The sequence below is a fragment of the Panthera onca genome, chromosome B2 (genome assembly GCF_046562875.1).
Source record: "Panthera onca isolate mPanOnc1 chromosome B2, mPanOnc1 haplotype 2, whole genome shotgun sequence".
Lineage (NCBI taxonomy): Eukaryota > Metazoa > Chordata > Mammalia > Carnivora > Felidae > Panthera > Panthera onca.
This window is the reverse complement of record NC_138343.1, coordinates 129,658,111-129,680,751: the sequence shown is the minus strand read 5'-3', so window position 1 is coordinate 129,680,751 and position 22,641 is coordinate 129,658,111. Positions and strand designations below refer to the sequence as shown.

The window sequence follows — 22,641 nt, the reverse complement described above, 5'->3', positions numbered from 1 at the left end:
AAAATGAAATGACCCTGCACTGCAGAAAGACAAGAGGTGGTTGGTATTCACCATTCTGCCGCCTGAGTTGAGATAAATAGAAGCTTTAAGTTAGTATGTTCTTTCACAAATTTCAAAAATTATTCCAGCAGTAAGCCAAGGTAAAAGTACATGTGGGTAAATACTGTCATTGTTTTTGTTGGTTGGCTGGTTTGTAGAAAAAGAAATCATAGAAAATTTAATATTTTAACTTTAGTAATACTCTAGCCCTTATAGCAAATTCATGAACATTAACTTACCAGTCCTATAACCTTTCTGAATTAAACAGAATGCATATTATCTCCACAGTCTATAGGAAGAAACTGAGGACTTATATATCACTTGAACGTTACAAAAGATCAAACAGCAAGGTCATCAAACCTAGGTCTTGGGATTCTGAATTCAGCATTTTCCCATATCAATATATTTTTACAGTACCCTAAATAATTAATATGAAAACTAAAAAACATATTTTATAGTGCTATAAGGTTTACAAATCATTTAACGAAAGCTATCCTATTATTATGAATAATTAAAACTCAAAAACTATCAAATTCCATAAGATAAAGTAGTAAATGTATCATGGTAAATTAGGATTATTTTTCCAACCCTTTTAACTAACACCTAAGGTTTCAAACCTACTCCCAGTCTCATGTTAAAAAGAAGGAAAACAAAACAAAACAAAATAGATCAGTGGTTGCTTAAGGCTGGGAGAGCGGAATGGAGAAAAATGAGGAGAGACGGCTCATGGATTCTTTGGTGGAGGGGGTGCGTTCTAAAATTTAACTGTGGTAATGGTTGCACAATTTTGTGAATGTGGTAAAAAATGGTGAAGCGTACACTTTAAAATTATTGTACTGTATATGAATCTCATCTCAATGAAACTCTTTAAAAAGAAAAACATGGAGTCTACTATATTACAACAACAATATAAATGTAAGAAAAAATTAGGATTTGGGTGATTTATTCATCATTTGAAAATACGTGCTGTGTTCCTAAAACTCTTCTAAAATAAGATATGGTCCCAAATTCAAGAAACTGACAATTCAGAAGGAGAAACAGAAATAAACAGAAAATTATAATACTAGGCAAAGTTAAATATACATTCTATTAAAATAAGCACACATAAAATGTAATGGACATGAGAGTAATCTCCTGGAAACTTAAATATGTAGCCAAGAATCACTTGGCTGTGTGATCTTGGGCAGCATAAAGTAATATAGCAAAGCGTATTAAGAGTGAAGACCACATAAATGTTAAGGCTTTGTTTCCTCATACATAAGATGAGGAAACTGGTCAAATAGTTCCAATTTTTATAAACTCTCAAGTTCTACAAATCTGTAATTTAATAGTGGGTAGACTGATTTCCACTGTGAATTATTTTTTATTTTTGCTTGAAATATTGCGTCATTCTCTCATCAACCGAGTTACAATTAAAGGTATAACTGTTTTTGTCACTCTCATATCAAAATGCCTTGTTCCATTTAAATGAGGCACTCAGAAGAACTACATTATTTCAAAGACATGAATATTATGCACTTTCTCATTTTAGAATTCCCCTTTGGAAATGCTCTCTGTGTCTGAATATCTCCGGTATTCACAAATATTTTTCCTTTCACACTGGACTAAATTATGGAAACAATCAAAAGTCAATCTGGCATATGTAGCTGGCAACCAAAAGAATCATTTTTTATGGAGATGAAAATGTCAGTGGGTGAATTTCATAGCCATTTCTGATAAACAAGTACCCTATGTTCTCTGACTACAGTGAGCACACTTTTGTGCCCTGTGTTTTTGCTCATCCACTTGTCTACTCCCAGAACGCTCTACTCTGTTCAATTCCATCTACTCCTCAAGATCCTTATGAGGACTACCTTTTCTGTAAACACTCCCCTGACATTTTCAAATCAGAATTCACTTTTTTCCTTCTGTGTTCAAAAAACTGTTAGCTTTATTAATATGGTATTTGTCACATCCTGTTTTAGACATTACAGTGTTTGGGTTCACAGCCCTGAATCTGGAATTCAGACACCTCTAGAATAGACTAGTTGGTCCCACACTTAGATAAATCAGTTAACCTCACTAGATTTTAGTTTATATTATACAACATGGCTACATTTTTCATCCAACAATTTCTTTTAATCGATATCGCCTGTTTTCTGAGAGGGTACAGGAAATTAGGCAGTTAAGCTGCTAATGGATATGAAAACAGGTAATATCTCTAAAGAGAAAAATTTGGCAAAATATAAACTAATGTCATTAAATGTTAATTTGGTCCAGTTATTCTATTCTAAAAGTACATCCTGGAAATAATCAGGATGTACTCAATGGTACGTAAGGATGTTCATCACAGAATTAGTTATCATGAGAACACTGGTAATAACCTACTTATCTAATCATTGTTGATCACTTAAATAAATTATCCTGCAGCCATTCAACAGAATTTACAGTATTAAAAAATCACAATATAAAAAATGTTTAATGACATGGAAAAACATTCATCATACGTATAGCTGAAAAGAAAGGTTATTAAAAAAAACAACCCTAATCAGAAACAACACTCCCGTTGAGTCCATATCACAACCATCCTGGCTGAGGGATGCCGATCCTGTGGGAGCTCTTACTCGGTATGTGCACACAGACCTTGGTCTTTTCAAAATTCTGAATCTGGAGAACATATAGTGTCAGATAATGTTTTCGAGAAAAAAAAAGTTTTCTCTTCATTTATGTTTTTAAACTCTTGCAAAGTGTGCCCTGAGAAAAAGTAAAACAACTCATTCTGTATCATTTTTGAGCCAAATATTAAGAGCTTTCCATGAAAGGCTATAATTAATAGTATGCCTATACTAAGAACAGTAATTCAAATGTTTCCAGGGTGAACGTAGATTCAAATGTGATGGCACCATAAACCATAATTCTTAAAAGTGATGAGAACACATTGAAGAGGGTCCCCGTTTCTTTCCATTCTCTTCTAAGCAAATGTGTTGGTTTTTCCTCCTGTGTCGGTCATAGTAAAGATAACTCCTTTGCTCTGTTCAGTTTCTGGTAATGGAACAGAACTTCCTCCACATGTGATGTTTCACATAAATGATGATTACATCAGTTGTGCTGTGGCTTACCTAGATCCTTAAGTGCTATCAGGAGCCTAATCAACAATCTAGAGGAGCCCCTCCCCTCCTAGACTGAGGAATACTCATCCTACAAGAGCTTCTGTCATAAGCTCAGTGGTCAAGGGAAGCTTTTACTTGCATTTCTTCAAGCTGAGTCTCAAACAGAGAACATAGCAAATGAAAAAACTTCAAAGACTTTTTTTTCTTCCTCCATTGTTAAAAGCAGGGATGGCGGAAGTTGCATCTCAGACCCAGAGTGGCATGAATCTTTAGGAAAATTTCCCTGAGCCATTGCAATGTGAACCCCCTGTTAAAATCTAAGGGTTCCTTTAGGGATAAAAATAATAAGAATGATGGCAATACCCCCACACCCACGAGACATTAGAGAATCTCTAGGTTGAAGGCCCTATGGTAGGCACATCACATGGGCCATCTCTTTTGATCAACATACAACATACTCACGATAACAGTGATAATAACCCACTCTGTAACAAGAGTAACCAACATATATGCCATTTATTATGTGCCAGGCTCTGTTTAACCATTTTATAAATATTAACTGTTTCAAATCTCACAACAACCCCTTGACAGAGAGGGGAGAAAGGCTGAGAGTGTGAGAGAAACAAATTCCAACACCATTTTCTGAAAGGAAGCTGAGACACAGAGATGTTAAATGATTTGCCCAAGGTCACATCACTGGTAAGTGGTAAGGCCAGGATTATTCGAATACACACAGTCTAACTCTAGACTGGCATGAATACTATTAACCATTTAAATTCTTCTAAACAAGTTACTTGTACTTCCTTACTTTACATGGAAAATGTAATATTGCATTTTATGCTTATGATACTTAACATATACCTTGGCACAGGGCAGCCATCCAGTACTGATCTTTGAGTTGAATTGAAAAAAAAAAACAAACACAACATAAATTTCTTATTAGAAAAGACACAGTCTGGAAAATTAGTTGACTATATTCAATTTATTCTTTTAAGGAGTCGTTATGTGTTTTTAAATATAATGATAAAAACTACATTTGAGTATAGAGAATTAGTTTCAGCGAATACATAATTCAATACTTGTGTATTGAGACTCATACCAAACTAAATTATGAATCAAAAACCAGAACCAACTATTAATTTGCATTAAAATAAACCAATCCATCTTTTTTATAAAACTGTAAAATAAGCACATTAAAAGAGTATTATCCAATGTATAAGTTTAAACTAAAACAAAATCTTTGTTCTTTTAAAGTTATATAGCCAGAACTCAAGTATCAAAGTAGTTTTGAAAAGAGCATATTTCATTAGGTTTAAACTTCTAGGAGAAAACAAGTACATCTCCACCTCGCAAGACTAGCAGCAATAAAATATCCATTATAGGTGATCTGTCTCATCATCTGTAGAATGAAATAGTTGACTCAGTTTCCAACATCTCTTCACATCTTAAAGGATACTGTAAGCTACATTTCTTTAGAAAACGAAATGCATAGGAAGATAATGTAAAATAAAACAGTATCTACTACTTCGTTAATGTGATTTCTCTTTCTATACCTTCTATAGTGCATTGCTCATTTTAGCCCAGTATAATCCCTAAGACTATCTGCAATTAAGCGTAAAGAGACACTAGATTCAAACAACCTACGTTCAGTTCAGGTTGTGCCACACAGTAGCTGAGCAATTATTGACAGGTTCCTTGACCTGTCAATTTACAAATCCCATTTCACCATTAGTTAAATGTGAAAAAAATGATTATTTCCTTCCTACCTATCTCTTAAGGATAAATAATAATATAATTATTGATTAATACCATACATATTAATGAAGAAATAGGAGAAAACACACTGTAAACTCAAACACTTTAAAAATGAAAAGAAATTATATCAGTAGTAACAAGACTTTTTTCAGTCATGAAAGCTGGCAGTTATTTTATTGCTCTATTTGACCATTTTCCTTTCAATTTTCTTAAAGCAAAAGCAATAGTCTATTGTGAAAACAGTACAACACCTTCTTCCATGTGATGCTTTTCCAAAATTCTTGCTTAACCTTTATCAAGCCATACTTTCATATCAGCCTAGTATTTATTGAGCATTAAAAGGCTCTGTCTGCTTTTATAAGTGAGCTTTGTTATAAATTAATCTTCTACAATTCCATAGAACTGAACTAGAAGAAGAAAAATGAAAAGAAACCCTCTGATGCACTTCATATGCTTTCCAATTTCAATTATTTGGGACTCATTTACCTTTCCCAGGAATGAATAAACTCAGTGAAACTGAGAAAGCTACCATGGCATGAAATTTTCTATATTCTTCTATCTCTATGGTAAGAGTTCTACTAATTGCTTATTTTAGAGAGCTAAAAATAAACTACCAAATATACCAAGAGAAGCTGGCAGTGATCAGAGTCACTAGTAAGAGGGAGTAGATAATGTCTGTAACTTTAAAATCCAGCAGTACATTCAGCTTAGAAATTTCCCCTTGAAATTTAATAAACTTTACCCCTAGGTAAAGGTACATCATCAACATTTTAGTCACAATTATCAAATGCTACTCTAAAAATAAAGGAGAAGTTTGTCCATATCCATAATGCTAGTCCAACTCTGTCAGAATGACTTTATCCTTGATTTATAGATCACAGATCTAGGCTTACACAAATAATGATACCTTGATACCTTGGTTATTAAGGAACTATTTGAAATACAATTTTATAGAGTGGTTCTAATTATATTTTAGTTAATTGACAAAGCATTACGTCATACCTAATTATACCATTCCTACCTAAAAGTACTCATTTATACATGAGTTTCTGATTAACAAAATGTTAGATAATGGTATTTTTAAATGATTTTGATATACACCTTGACTTGGGGAGCTATGGCAACACAGAGATCAGAGAATCATCCAAAAATCATGCTGCTGCTTTTGGAAGCCAGAGGAAAATATCTGATGACACACAGAGATGTAAGTATTGTCTGCATAGAGCCACCTCACTTTCATCTATAATCTCAGCCTCCTGAAAGAGTGCATAAATACACAGAGAGTAAGGGAAGTAATCTGCCCAGGGTCCATACAGCTATGAGGCAACATGCCTAATGCATCAACAGTGACAGGTTAGCTGTAGGCAAATCCTTCCATGTATGGCATTTCCCCCCACTAAGCTTCAGCCTTCATAAATTTTCTGAAGTAACCAAACCGAGAATTTCTCATTAAACCAAGAAGAGCCAATGCTCATCTGATCAACTAGAGTTTTACCTTCAGGCTAGAAACCATTACTGTGACCTCTTCTATGATCCAAATGATCATGTGTATGATTTGATTATGGAGGCTGAAAGCTGACCTTACAATACCTACATCTCAACATTCAGATCAGGACAGACTAAGAGCACCATCACCCTAAAACACATGAATATTTGAGTGCTCAAGAATAGTAGTTTCCCACCTGGAAAAAGAATAATAAAGGTGGGGAAATGTTTGGGAATAAAAAAACATAAAATTTAACTATGTGGGGTGCAAATGATTTGAAAAGACACCATTCCATTCCACATCTTCTTAAAAACACATACTCAATCTTAACTATCTCTAAATAAAGGGAAGCCACATATGTAGATGAAAATGGTATGTAGATGTACTTGGTCAGTGAATCTGAAACTGTTCATAGACTATGCGCCTTTGTGGTCATACATCCTTGCCTGGTGACAGTGTAACCCTCCACATAGTTTCATGTTGTCTACATGCAAACACACATACACAGAGCAAACCTCTGTAGACCTCACTGGTCAATCTAGATTTGCTGGGCAAGATCTTCTGGACTCTAGTTTTCAGAGTACTCATCGACAGCTGCTCTGAAACCATAGAAGACATGGTTTCTTAGGGAGGACTTGAAGATCAGCACCATCATGAAAGCCTGAGTGCCCCAAAAGGCAAGGCTACGAATAGCCAGTTTCACAAAATCAACAGTCACCAAAATGGTGTGTGTATGAGAGAGAAAAGGACAACCAACTGGGGTGCAAGAAGAGAACAGTGGAAAGTAAGAACAAAATTATGCTCTACTAATATTTAATATGTGATTTTCCCATGGCATATGTGTATAACTTTTTAAATGAATATATATCTATGTGTGTGTGTGTGTGTGTGTGTGTGTGTGTATATATATGTTTAAAATGTTTTTACTGATAGGACTACATGATCAAAAAGGTTTGCAGATGATTAAAGCCATATAAGCCAAACTGATTTATATACATATGCAGGCAAATAGAACTTATAATACTTAAATCAAAAATTTTTTAATGCTTAAGTCATGAGGAATTCAGTTTATAACACTAATTTTTCCCTCATTTTTCTATAATGGTTCATATCTCAATCTGCTTTACAAAAAAAAAAAAAAAAAAAAGCTGATTTCACCATGCCTGCAATTAATAAATATTTTACGAAAGTTGGCAGTAAGAAAGAAAACAGGACTTACAAAATTCCTTTCCAACTCAACATAAATTCAGCTTTAATACAAAGATTTAATAATAAAATTTCCTCAAATAATCAGATAACAAGGAAAACAAATTAAAGTCGATTTTATTTTTTAATCACCTGCATTCAGTTCTATTTTTGCTGTGCTCTATTAATATTTTAAAGGAACTAAGCAATCAAAACCAAATCTGGAAGAATTAGCATCCAACATGAGGTGATTTTAGGTCATCAGGGCAATTTCATTGCTGCTAATTATATCTCCAAATAAACAACACTTCTGTTTCAGTTTCCTGACCAAATTTTATGGGAGGTATCATAAGGAAGAAATATTTTCAAAGGCAAAAATACAAGTGAATGTGTAAATAGGTGGAGAGGAGGAAAAGCACATTTTAACTCCAACAGCCATGAATTCCAGGTGCCTCCTTCTATGATTTCCCCCCCTTCAAAACATACAGGAAAACACATAAAATGAGAATATTCAACACAAATTTCCAAATGTGTAACACATGAACTATTTTCTAACACTCAGAAGAAGTTTGAAAATAAGCAAAGACATGGTATCACAGAGAATAATATGTAAAAAGAGAGATCCTAAAAATGACTAAAAAAGAGGATAAGAATATTAACAGACACTGGATTTCAAACTGCCAATATGAATTTAAAAGAGTCACATCTCCTTTACATTATGCAACATTTTTTTTCTCATTCACTTTGGTCTGTAAATGTATTTACAAGAGACCTCTATATTTTTATGAAGAAACATTGAAAACTTACAGCATTTCCTTTCTAAGAAACTAAATTTAGACAATGTAGGAGGTATAGGGAGAGACAGTCATTATAACACGGACAATTTAAGGGGGAAAGAATTTAAAGTGTCTTAAAGCAAATAAATACCAAACTTGTTTAAACACTGAAGTAATACAGACTACTGATAATTATAATACAATTATGTGTTTTCATTTTCTATAAATAGATACCTACCTATGTCAATATGTGAGATAGCAACTATTAAATATTTAGTTCTGCAACTAAGACTTTTATTTATACCATGTAAGTTAATACAGCTCAGTAACTAAGATCAATTTTCAAAACATAACCAAGCAAATAAATAATATCTGTTACTATCTGGTTTTTGCATAGCAATTTGGCCATTTCCTATTCTGGACTTCAGTTCCTTAGCCAAAATCTCATATATCACTGCCTTCTATTGACACCTGCTGGAGACTACTGGAATTGCATATTTCTCATTTCATTATCTGGGCAGTTGTTAATTCTGCATCTGAGGAAAGAAATGTGGAAGATAGCATTCCAACTGCAAATAACACAAGTTTTAATTTTCTAAAAGCAAAAGTAGCATTCATTCTCAACATTTAAATTTTAATGTTTCCTTTAGGAAATTATGAGTCTCAAGAAATCTATCCAAAGCATACTTCTCATGGGAATAACTTACCCAATGACTTCAGTAGTTGACTTTGTGCATATTTAGGGTATAATTATGAAACTAAGTAACTTTCTCTAGTATCTGAACTTCTACTGTTTCCTGCCTCAGACTAAATACTTGGATCACATGACTCGAGAAAAGTATTTGATTTTGTGAAAGTGTGCATACAAATGGATCAGAAAAATAACCTAGCTAATACAAAAAGAATGCTTTATATATTCACACTTGTAGTTAAAGAGGTAAAGTAACGTGCATTAGTGAATGAGTTTTTATTGTTATCAAAACTGCCTGTCCCTGAAATACATAACGTGTTTATACCAGAATAAACTTATTATCTAAAGTCAACCAAAACACAACACATTGAAATAATTAATTTAAGGGTTTAGTAACTAAATTAATTATTAAGTTACATTACATTTTAATTAACTTAATGCAAATGAACACATTTGGAAGTATTTCTGTAAAGAATGCCACACTACTCATCTGTCCCCTAAAACTTAAAAAAAAAAAAGTTTCTGGAAAGAAATACGTTTAATTGACCAAACTGCAAAAGGTAAAAATATATGACAAAGTTAATACAATACTACTCCTCCTGCCCCCAATGCACTACTACATAATATGCGGTTTAGGTGCCTGGACATGTCCTATTTTGTAACATCAGAAAATTAATATTGCCCTAGAGACAGTTGTTCCAGTTCCAAATGAGTCTGGGCAGCTAACAGGGCAACAAGATATTCTTGAGAATGGTACTGAGAGCATGATGTGAAGGAAGAATGTGATGCTGCGGTGCTATAATAAATTGCTTTACATTCCTGGTAGAATTCCTTCCTTTTGATCAAACTGCGCGAGTTTTTGACAAAAGTAATGAGGCACTATGAACCTGGTATAAATCAAACAAAACGATGATGAAAAATAGAAGAGCTAACTTTTTTTTTAATACAGGAGCTCATTCAATGGTTTATGATTAGGATGACGTAGTATTTGAAATTTGCAACTGTCAAACAAGTTGCCTCCTGAAAGTGTACTTAATCCACCTGTTCAGATAAAATTAAGTTCTTCAAGTTTAACTACAGCATATGAAGATTCAAGAGTATAGGGGATATTTTACGATGAGATTCAGTCTAGGAGTTTCTAAAATGTGCTTTATTTTTTTTTTTAATTGAAAAAAACAATTAGCTCTAAAGGGATAGATAGTTTTTAAGTAATCTACTGAAAGATTATTTTAAACTGTTCTTTTACATTTACTAAAATTTACACAAAATTAATATAACATGCAATATTAAGACCCTACAAAGTATCATGGAGGTAACAGGTCTTAATGAATGTAGTTTTGCCATATTTTCTCCAAACAGTTTATCAGCCCTTCTCAGAAGATAGGTTTTCGTCAAATGCAAAATAAAATATGCACTGAAACAATACTTGTTTTAGATTCCTAAACAAAATTTAATGAAGCAACTCACTTTAACAGCTCTTACAATCCGTCACTAAGAAAAGGAATCTTTCCTTGCTAAGAACGCTGAAAGGTTAGTTTTTAGAGCCTGAGAAACAGTAGAATTGTCAGACACCCGAGATCCTCATTTTCAATCACTCAGTTACCTTACAGAGCTTCTGATACCGAGGAGAAGAAACTGCCATCCTTTGTAAACGATGTAACAAAACCACAACTTTCTGCAGAGATGTTCTCACCACAGCCATCATTTTAAGTTTACCACACTTCTGGAGACACCTCAGAATTTGCATTATAAATGAAGAGCAATGATCATTTCCTCCCGGTCACTGGACAATGATTTGCCAGTTCTCTGAGCATGCTCGTTTCCAGGAATGCATTTGAAAGATACAGGGGTTTAGATGCTAGGCAAAAGGAGGCTGGTATTCCTTCAACTTCTTCTCAATTTAAAAAACACATACAAACGCCACAAAGAAAGCCCCCCAGCAGATGCTCACAGCCGGTACTTGCTCAGCTCGGCATGGCCAGACAATGAGCAAGTTGTTGAGCCAAACGCTGCCTGCTGCTGGAGAGGAGTGCGCTCTGGCTGTGTAGCCAAAAAGGATATTAAGTGAAACATTAAAGCTGCAGATACATAGCAGACATCTCCTGGGAACGGAGATTCAACACATCACCACGGTGCATGCCTTGAAGCTAGTTTATATTAAGAGATGGAGTGGCATTCATTCACTCACTCTGAGAGATGCGTTCACTCCCCGACTGAATGCAGCTCGGGCCGTGCTCTGTGGGATGACTGAATAGACATTGTTATAAATCTTGAGAAGAGCAGAAACGTACCTGACTCTAATGATAGCAGCCCATACATTAAGTGCTATAAATCACCTCCAGACAGGTCTCAGAACAAGATCATCTAAAACAAAACGAAACAAAAAATGCCTGTGGGGAGGGGGGGTATGTGGCTTTACCTACAGCACCCTAAAAGCAGTGTCGTCCGTGGGCTCTCTGATGCTTGCCTAGGAGAAAAGCCACTAGAAACTGAATTTCTAATGTTAGGTTAGGACTTCTCTAATTAAACAGTAAAGTTAATAAAATTTTTAAAAAGTCTGTAACTGACTGCTAACATTCTAAATTACCACGTTTCCCCTTAGACAGCATCTTCGTGATCTCATTTTATTTGCCATAAAGATGTTTTAATTTTATGAGTAAGAAATATAAAACATGATTATATGATATAAAGACGCAGGACAGAATTGGGGGGTTTTATATGTATGTGTATATGGGAGATGTGTTTTCCACTGCAGCTTGGATACCATTACAAATATCAATTGGGGTAAAGTAGCCTTAGGAAATGAGCAAAATCACCCAGAATGATTAAAAGACTGGGTCAAGGGGCACAGCCAGAAATAGAAGACAGACGTTTCTCATTATCAGTGTCCTGCTCAAACTAATAACCCAGGTAAGGCTGCTATTTCTCTAATGTTGTCACGGTTCTTTAAAAGAAATACAGTGTTGAAAGTATTTGTTTCTCTTCTTTTACTCTGTCTGCTTTCTCAGCCCTTCATGTTATAGCATGATTGAAAGTCCTATATTGGGTCTTACAGAGTTGTTGTGTTTATCAAGCAGTGTTTTTGTGTATTTTTCTGCTTCTGCTTGTGTATTTTTTTCCCTGCAGGTCTATACTGAGAACCTCTACTGCCTCCCTCTGGATAGACTAACAACATCAAAATATCTCTACAAAGCCAAAATCGGAAGAGGCAGTCAATTAATGATGTAATTAAAAATATTAAGTTATCATACAAATATACAGAACCAGAAAGTAGATTTGTGATTATTTAGGGGTAGGGGGTTAGAGGGTTGGTAATGGGGGATTGATAGCTAAGAGGCATGTGATTTCTTTTTGGGATGAGGAAAATGTTCTGTCTGATTGTAGTGATTGTTACATACCTTTCGCACTTAAAAACAACTGACCTGTACACTTTAAATGGATGGATTGTGTGAAACGTGGAATTATAAGTCATAAAGCTGCTATCAAAAAAATATATGAAGTTGTAATTCCTGTCCCTGAACCAGCAGATAAAGTTCGCACAACAGAAGTATACCACCCCCACCCCTCCAAACACAATCCTGGCTATGGAGCTGGGTACCAGGGAAGATCGGCAACAATCTAAATCATCAAAGTCTGCACCTATGGAGTGAGAGGATGAAAATTAGGCTGAAAGAGAACACAGGAGATGAAAATATAATAATCCAAAAACACATCTTGTGCGAGAGCAAAAACAGCTACCTACTTATTGTAAGAACAACCCAGAAAGGCAGCAGGGCAGCAGGATTTTCTCCAGGAAAGAATCAGATTAGCTCTATTAATTGGTTACTGCCAAAATGTAAAGCTTATATTTTGAAATATGATTAAAATGATAATAATATCCTAGAATGTAGACAGGAAAATTCAGAATAAATGCATTTGAACGAACAGATAAACTGATAGGGAAGCCAATAGTAGGCTTTCATTCCAAAGGGGGTGGGGGGGGGGGGGGAGTTTCTGCATTTTAGCCAAATTCCCTCACCTAAATATAGAAACACAGTGACTGCTGCATACTGGGGCATCTCCTCCTGGATGTTACTCACAGACCTTATTTCAACATAGTCCAAATGAAACGTATCATTCCTTCACACTCCACACCAACTTGCACCCTTGCCCTGACTTGTTCTTTCCTTCTACTCCTCATCTCAGGCTCTAATCCCACCTGGCAATCTTCTCCCTCTCTGCCATACTATCAAGACATTAGGTCTATTCCCCCTGTGATTGCCTCATTTCTGGTCATAATCACCTCTCACCAGATGGCTGCAAGACTATCTTACCAGACCTCATGCACTGCTATTAATCTTGCCCAGTTCAAACCCATTCCTCGCAATGCCATCAGCTAGAGTCCTATAAAACACAAATCCCCTTGCATCACCCTCTTGCTCAACAACACTCTTCAATGACTTCTCCCTGTTGCCACTGGGTTACGATATAAAAAACTCAGCAAGTCGAACAAGACCCTCTGTGACCTGAACCGCTCAGAAACTCGGAGCTTCTCTCTCCAAAGGACTGGGTTTTCTCTTGCCAGCTCTGCTGAGGAGTAAAGCCTTACTGCCTTGCAGTCAGGCAATGAAACATAAATACATAAATCCAAATGGTCATCCATCCTTAACAGAAATGGCATGTATCATAGGATACTCCCAGAAATGAATCTTCATCTTCCATTGTGCTTCTAAACTATCGTTTATCAAAATTCACCCAAAATTACCTTAAGATGAATACGGAATAAGTTTCTTCATCTTCATGAAATACTCCTATATCTCTGTATCCAGCTGTCATGAGACATGGAGCAGGTACAAACAGCGAGTGTGACATGTAAGCAGTTCTACATACACCCCTTGTGCACAGGACACACATACGCCAAGGCCCTAATTCCACCTTTTTTAGCACACCCCTAAACCACCCACCCACCCCCACCACCACCATGCCACCAGAAAATGCATTTTATAATTTCAGGCAGTTTTGTTTGTACATTTATTTTCTTCAACAAACATCTTTTCCTTCCCAAAAAAGTTTGCATTTTCATTCTCTATTCACTCCCACAAAAGGACGAGTCACCAGCACAAAAAGTCACAGGATAATTTAAGTTCTCTCATCTCAGGAATACTAAGCAAAAGGTACTAAGTCTCTACATGCATCTACTTATAAGGTGCCAAAAATAAAGCCATAGCATTTTTTTAATAAAATAGAGAGGATGTTTTAAAATGAAGATCATTTTGGGGCACCTGGGCGGCTCAGTCGGTTGAGCATCTGACTTCAGTTCAGGTCATGATCTCAGGATTTGTGAGTTCGAGCCCTGCATCAGGCTCTAAGCTGATAGCTCAGAGCCTGGAGCCTGCTTCGGATTCTGTCTCTCTCTCTCTCTCTCTCTCTCTCTCTCTCTCTCTGCCCCTCCTCTATTTGTGCTCTTGCTCTCTCTCTCAAAAATAAATAAATACACAGAAGACAATATTTTTAAAAAATAAAATAAAATAAAATGCTCCTTTTTAAAAGGAGCAAGGCAGTGAAAAATCATGCAAATTACTATCATGGGAAATACCCTAAACAAAAACAAATACATGTGTTTATCCCTAGACAAACAAAGACACTGTAACAGGCTCTTAATAAATGCCCCTCTTTAATACTTCTTAGGAGTCACAACATTAAATTTCAACAACATTAAATTATTTTCGAGAGACATTTACTATACATGCCATAATTTCAGTCAGCAAGCTTTCGTTCTTGATGCTGGTTGCCAGAAGACAAGCAATCTTAGGCTTAGTTATTTTTATTTGGAAAGATTTTAAGCATCTTCATTTACATTTATTTCCTCAGTTTTGAGTATTCGTTAAGTATTGAGAAGAATTTTGGCTATGGTAAAAACATATCCCAAGATAAAATGTGCCAGAAGACATTATCAACCTTTAAAATACGTCTGTTTTGCTGATCTTCATCATCAAGGTTCATGTCAAGCCTCCTTCACTCATTGTCTATACACTGTTGCAGCCTCAAATGCACAGCCTGGTGTCTTTTGAATTTAACACCATTACGTAAAGTAAGCATCCGTGAGCATTTATAAGTCTGGCTTCCAGTTGTTTAAATCATAAAAAATAATATAGTCTAGCATCTGCCTACAGTTAGAGCTCTCTCTAACCCCCTGAAAAAGAGATGATAGCTAAATATTTTACCAAATAACATGTATAAGTGTTTTCCTCAGATTCTAGATGGGAAGACAAAAGGACATATTTAACCTCGATAGTTGCTCAGTCACCCTCATTACCAAGTCACAAGTGTATTATGCAATGAATAAAAAGTAAGAAGTAATGTAATTAAACATGGATTTTCATTAAATTAATCTTGAGGACTCCACCATTAAAATACCCTAATAGTCTTTACACATGGGAACAAGTTACAAAGAAGTCTATTCCTGAAAGGTCCTTTTAAAAAAATAATTTATAAGTTTTTAGTGAAAATAATTTCAAATGTAGAGAAAATTTGTAAGAATAAGAACAATTATGGGGGGCCTGGGTGGCTCAGTCGGTTAAGCGTCCAACTTCGGCTCAGGTCATGATCTCGCGGTCCGTGGGTTTGAGCCCCGCGTCAGGCTCTGTGCTGACAGCTCAGAGCCTGGAGCCTGTTTCAGATTCTGTGTCTCCCTCTTTCTCTGACCCTCCCCTGTTCATGCTTTCTCTCTCTCTCTGTCTCAAAAATAAATAAATGTTAAAAAAAAAAAAAAAAAAAAGAATAAGAACAATTCCCAGAAAGCTACTGTACCCGTTAACCAGATTCGTATATTTGTGAACATTCTGATATTTCAAGGGAAAAGAATTCTAAGAAAAGACTCAAAAAGATCATCACACTGAATTTCATAATGGTGAAGTTAGGGTCCACAGGAAGTGGTCAGTATTTACCTAGAATGTACACGTATGACACTAGGTAGGCAACAATATGGAGTCACATAATGTCTGCCCTTGAGGAGCCAAGTGATCAGCCGGGACAGGACAGACATGCCTCAGATGGCACCGAGTCATGAGTTCACAAGCATGTCAGAAATAATAACTGTGAGAATGACGTGAGACTGACAAGACACAAAGAAATATGCAGATGTGAAACTGGTAGACAAGCAGACTTCTCCATTAAAATAGGTTTTCACACCAAGTCCTAAATGAGAAGGCCTGTGATTGGCCGGATTAGGTCATTCTATACAAAGATGGTAAATTCAAGGGCACTGAAGCAGTTCTACTTGGGGGCAGAGAAAAGATACAGATGTGCTACGTGACATTTCTCATAAACTTTTGTAAAGGAAAGATTTTGTGTTAGCATGTTTCGTAGAGGAGAGATAGTTGAACCTCAGACTCCATATACAATCATAGTATCGAGCTAATGACATAAAAGTAATAATGTTCTTAAGCCTAATGTTCGTAGTTGTAAATTAAGCCACAGAGCCTTTGCAGCTTTTATATTAAGTACTTTATAATAAATGGAGAAAGAAACAACTTCATATTAAAAGGAGGTACCCAGTTTCAGATTCTGTGTCTCCCTCTCTCTCTGACCCTCCCCCGTTCATGCTCTGTCTCTCTCTGTCTCAAAAATAAATAAATGTTAAAAAAAAAAAAAAAAAAAAAGGAGGTGCCCTTATAATTTAGGATTCAATAAGGCTAAGTGTAATAGGGCTTAAAATGACAAAAACAGAACAGCTCTGAGTCTGTTAGTGTAAATAAACAATTATTACTTCCATAAAACGGGGTTTTCCTCTATTATTAAGTAAAAGTATGTTATAGATCTTATTTCCAGAAACCAATTATTCACAGGGGAGCATGGGTCTCCTAACAGAATTAGGTAACAACCTCACCTTTTAATGGTAATAAATTTGCATGCAGCTGCATCAAAAGAGCGCAGTAAAAATAAAAACACTGGGTACAGTGTCCCGTGCACTTGCCTGCATCTGCTGTGCGAGCTCCCTGGCCAAGCCGCTGTCCTGAAGAGCATTCTCCCGCTGAGAGGCATCTGCAAGCACGTTCACTGTGGTCTCTGCTTCTTGTATCCACTTCAGGAAGTTCTCCAGATCCCTACGAGAGGCCTGCACTGTCCTCAGTTCAGCTTCCAAGGCGCTCTGTCTGTCGCCAACGCTGCAAGTAACAACACGACACGCATGTTTCCATGACTTCCGGTGTGACAGTCCGGACCGTGCAACCCCGAAAAACACATTAACAGCCTCCGAGGAACCTTTATTATTTAAGTGCCTAATGTAACTGGGACATTTATTGACCTGTGTATCTTGAATAATTCTGAATGAGAGGAGTGATGTGAATAGTGAGAACAGGGAGAGAGACATATAAATATGAACAAAATAACACCCATATCATAAAATAATCATGACTCCATTTTACAACTCCTAATTGTATATTAAGTTATTCCCTGATATTTTATTTCAATACCTTAGCATAATGCCTAACACTCAAAGGAAGTATCAATAAATATTCATGCAACAAGTGACTAAATGAATTCTAGGAAGCAGTAAAATCTGAAGAAATATGACAAAATGAAAATAATTTTAAGGGCTTACTTTACATATTTTAAAACAACTCAAATCAATACAAATTGGTTCTTTAAACTGATTTAATAATATTACATTTGGGAAACATTGGAAAATCAAGCTTCTATAAACCCTTCATTAAACCAAAGTCAAAACTAATACATAGAACTATCATGGAGTTGCATGATTTAAGACAGATACATTCCTGGGCAACTATGTGGCTCAGTTGGTTAAGCATCCGACTCTTGATTTCATCTCAGGTCATGATCTCACGGTTCATGAGACTTAGCCTTGCATCAGGCTCTGTGTTGACAGCGTGGAGCCTGCTTGGGATTCTCTCTTTCTCCCTCTTTCTCTCTGCCCCTCCCTCACTTGTGATCACTCATGCATTCTCTCTCTCTCTTTCAAAATAAATAAATGTAAACATTTAAGAGATATACATTCCTGTATATTCAACCTTTAAAACTTTTTATGCCTCAAAGCTCCATAATGAGGAAAAAAAAAAAAAAAAAATGCTAAAAGTGGATACTAACAATTACACCCTAAGTGTTTAAACCCAAGGGAACTGAAGACATATATCTACACTTGCACACAAATTTTCATATAGCATCATTATTTCTGATAGCCAAATGGTAGAATCAACCCAAATGTCTATCAATAGAGAAATGGATAGATAAAATGTAGTATACATGTAGTATACTCAGCCATAGAAAGGAGTGAAATACCGATACACGCTATAACATGTATCAACCTTGAAAGTATGGCAAGTGGAAGAAGCCAGACATAAGAGGCTACATATTGTGTGATTCCATTCATGTTTATATGAAATTTCCAAAAGAGGTAAATCCACACAGAATGAAGAGAGATTAGTTGTTGCCTAGGACTGGAGAAGAAGGCAATGTGGATTGACTGCTAATGGGTATTGTGTTTCTCTTTGGGGTGATAAAATGTTCTGAAATTGAGAGTATTGTTGTGGTTGCACAACATGGTGAATATGCTAAAAATCACTGAGTTGTACACTTTAAAAGAGTTAATTTCATGGTATGTGAACTATATAACAATAAAAAAATCAGTATGTGTAATATAATCTCATTTATATTTATATATATTTTCTACCCCATCCACTCATTTATCCATACATCATGCATCCATCCATCTGTCTTATACACAGGACTGTCTGTATATTTAGATAAAAGGATAAATGCCTGTAATGTTAATATTAAAACAGTTATTTCTAGGTGCTGGGATTTAAGGTGGTTCACTTTCCTGTTTGTACTTTTCTGTAGTCTTGGATTTTACAATGAACATCAATCTTCACACATCAATAAACAAATTCTTAAATGAATGGGTAAAAGATTTAAACAGGCCATCATAGAAGATACACGGATGGTAAATAAGCACATACTCATCATCAGTACTCATCAGAGAAATGTAAATTCAAGCCACAATGAGACATTAGAATGGCTTTAGAAAATTATTATACCAAGTACTGGGGAAAATGTAGAATAACTGCCACACTCATACATTGCAAATGGGAGTGCAAAATGGTACCGCCATCGAAAAACTTTTAATAAAGTTAACCATGTACTCAAGAACAATCTAGCAATCCTACGCCCAAGTATTTACTCAAAAGAAATGAAAACATATATTCACACAAAATCCACATCCAAATCTTTGAGGCAGCTTTATTCATAATGGCCCCGAACAGGTAATCACCCAAATATCATCAGGTGGTAAATAGATAAACTGTGGTGTATGCATACAATGGAATACTACTCAACAATAAACTGACAGATGCAACAACATGGATGGAATCGCAAATGCATTTTGCTAAGTCAAAAAAGCCAGGCACGAAAGCTTTATGTTCCCATTCATAAGCCATTCTAGAAAGTCATCAACCTCATCTGAGCATTTACCTACTAAACAGTCTCCAGTAGTGTTTGGTTGCCTAGAATAAACCCAAATTGCTTTTCCTGAAACTCAATGTCCTCCACAATCTGTCACGAATTCACTTTTCTAACTTATTCCCTAGATCTCTCCAAAACTCTCTTCAGATCAACATGGTATGCTCCTATTGTTCTAGGATATTCTTAATACTGTGTCCACCCAAAAACTTCATATCCACATAAAAATGTCCTTCTAACCACCTCCACTTATCAAAATCCTGCCAATTCTTTCAGGGGTAAGGACCACCTTCTTCAGAACATCCCAGCCCAATTAGATTTCCTTGCTTTAAGTTCATAAAAGGTCACTGCTCCTCTTTATCCAGAAAGTAATCACATGGGGGCACCTGGGTAGCTCAGTCGGTTGAGTGTCAGCTTCTTGATTTCAACTCAGGTCTGTCCAGGATTGTGGGACTGAGCTCCATGAACTGTGTGCTGAGTGTGGAGCCTGTTTAAGACATTCTCTCTCCCTCTTTCTCTCTCTCTCTCTCTCTCTCTTTTTCTTCCCTCCCCCTCCCACACCCACCCCTCTCCCCTGCTAACGCAGCTCTCTCGGAAAAAAAAAAAAAAGCTTTAAAAAACATGGATCCTGGAAAAGCCCTTGGATTGTGATCTTGTTACACACTTAAATTTTACTTTGTATTACATGTATTTGTTTTCTTTCCTCCTGTTCTGTAGACTCACTATGGGCAGAAGGACTCTTGTATATCTCCATATTTCTCAGAGTCCTTGTAACAGTATTATAATAAGTATTTATAGGAAAAGGACAATCAAGATTGTAAACCAGGAAAAAAAATATATATATAAGAAGCAAAAAACAGGGGAGCCAAGAGAGGGAGAAGCAAACAGGCCTTCACGCTAATGGTGAGAAGAGATCTCAAAAGAGACAGCCAATGAATTGGGTCAGATGAGGGCTATGTTTTTTTGTTTTAACTAGATGAAGCTAACAAAGGATACATTCGGACAAAACAAGGAAATAACCCAAAAGAGAAAAGAAAAACATGCACACACACACAAAAAAAGACAAACCCACATTAGATCCATGAAACAGGGATTCCAAACTAGGAGAAAAGCACATAAAATCCTCAGGATTATGGCCCAGAAAGTATGTCTACAGAAGAAATGTCTCTAAGTAAAAATATTAGAAGTAATAGATTGCTTACTATGATCGACTTTGTGAGAAATTATACTGTCAGGTCATTGACAAATGTGGGAAGAATTAGTAATAGGTACAAAGGAACCTAAGTACATAAAAGCAAGGCAATTATTAATTTCAGATAAAAAAACAAGAAGCAAAATTATAATAAACTTCAGTGCTTGGCTGTTGATGATGTTTAGACACACATAACAGTGTCAACACAGAATAACTGTTTATCTAAAACTTCAGCATTAAGGGGCCTTTGGGTGGCTCAGTCTGTTAAGCAACTGACTCTTGGTTTTGGCTCAGGTCACAATCTCACAGTTCATGGGTTCAAGTCCCGCATCGGGATCTGCACTGACAGTGCACGGCCTGCTTGGGATTCTCGCTCCCTCTCTCTCTGCCTCTTCCCCACTTGGGTGTTCTCTCTTTCTCTTTCTCTTTCTCTCTCTTAAAATAAATAAACATTTAAAAAATTTAAAAAAAATTAAGAATAAAAATAAAAATTCAGCAATGAGATGATATAGCCACTGTGGAAAACAGTATGGTGATTCCTCAACAAATTAAAAATAGAATTAACATATGATCTATCAATTCTGCTTTTGTGGATACACCCAAAAGAATTTAAAGCAGCATCTTGAAAACATTTGCCCCCCATGTTCACAGCAGCATAATTCACAATAAGTAAAATGTGGAAGCAACCCAAGTGTCCATCAACTGATGTATGGATAAGTAAAATGTGATATATACATACAAGGAAACATTATTAAGCCCTAAAAAGGAAAGAAATTCTGACATATGCTACAACATGGATGAACCTTCAGCACATTATACTAAGCGAAATAAGTTAGTAAAAAAAAACACAGATACTGTATAATTTCACTTACATGAGGTACTTAGAGTAGTCAAATCCAAACAGAGGGTAAAATGGTGGTTGCCAGGAATGGGAGAAAGAAAGAATGGGGAGTTATCGTTTAATGAACACAGAGTTTTCACTCTGCAAGATGAAAAGAGTTATGGGCATGGTCGGTGGTGATGGCTGCACAATGGCATGAATATTTAATACCACTGAACTATAGACTTAAAAATAGTTAAGATGGTAAATTTTATGTTATGCATATTTTACCACAATAAAAATAAAGTGAAAAAAAAATTCAATGATGAGGAAGGGAAGAGAACAGTGGCATGAGAAAGCTATGCCCTATGTATTTACCAGAATAGGATATCAATAGACAATATCTAATATTGATGTATTGGAAGATAATGGTATACTCATTTTATTTAGAATATGCAAATGTATAAATGACATAAGGAGAAGCCAAAAGAAGATAAAGTAGTTGCTCCCGGTGGGGGGGAGGAACCATGGTGAACAGTGAGAGAACCACTATATTTTGTAATACACCTTTAAGTACTTCTAATTTTTTAAAACATATGTATATATTTCTTTACTTTTTATTTAAAAAAAATTTTTTTAATGTTCATTTATTTTTGAGAGACAGAGACAGTGTAAGCAGGGGAGGGGCAGAGAGAGAGGGAGACACAGAATCCGAAGCAGGCTCCAGGCTCTGAGCCGTCAGCACAGAGCCTGATGCGGGCCTTGAACCCACGAGCTGTGAGATCACGACCCGAGCCAAAGTCAGACGCTCAACCGAGTGAGCCATCCAGGCGCCCCTATTTCGTTACTTTTTAAATTTTAGAAGTTACCCACTAGAATTTGGGTGGTTGGCAGTACTGGTGTTGTTTAATCTTCCACCCAGTTTTTAAAACATCAACAGAGGGGCGCCTGGGTGGCTCAGTGGGTTGGGCATCCGACTTCGGCTCAGGTCATGATCTCACAACTCGTGAGTTCGAGCCCCGCGTCGGGCTCTGTGCTGACGGCTCAGAGCCTGGAGCCTATTTCAGATTCTGTGTCTCCCCCTCTCTCTCTGACCCTCCCCCATTCATGCTCTGTCTCTCTCTGTCTCAAAAGTAAATAAACGTTAAAAAAA

At 36.1% G+C, this 22,641-nt stretch overlaps 1 protein-coding gene across 9 annotated transcripts in view; it reads right to left on the bottom strand.

Annotated features, from left to right (window-relative positions):
- The window catches only part of UTRN (utrophin), a 569,571-nt gene that overhangs the window by 218,850 nt on the left and 328,080 nt on the right, over positions 1-22,641 (bottom strand). For 8 of the 9 annotated variants that reach the window (XM_078447413.2, XM_060614425.3, XM_078447414.2 and 5 more), the window contains one exon: positions 16,976-17,165. In XM_078447413.2, the coding sequence (XP_078303539.1) occupies positions 16,976-17,165 (190 nt within the window). Of the gene's footprint in view, positions 1-10,624; positions 12,950-16,975; positions 17,166-22,641 lie in introns of those variants that run through there. The other variant, XM_060614430.3, reaches the window with a different exon arrangement.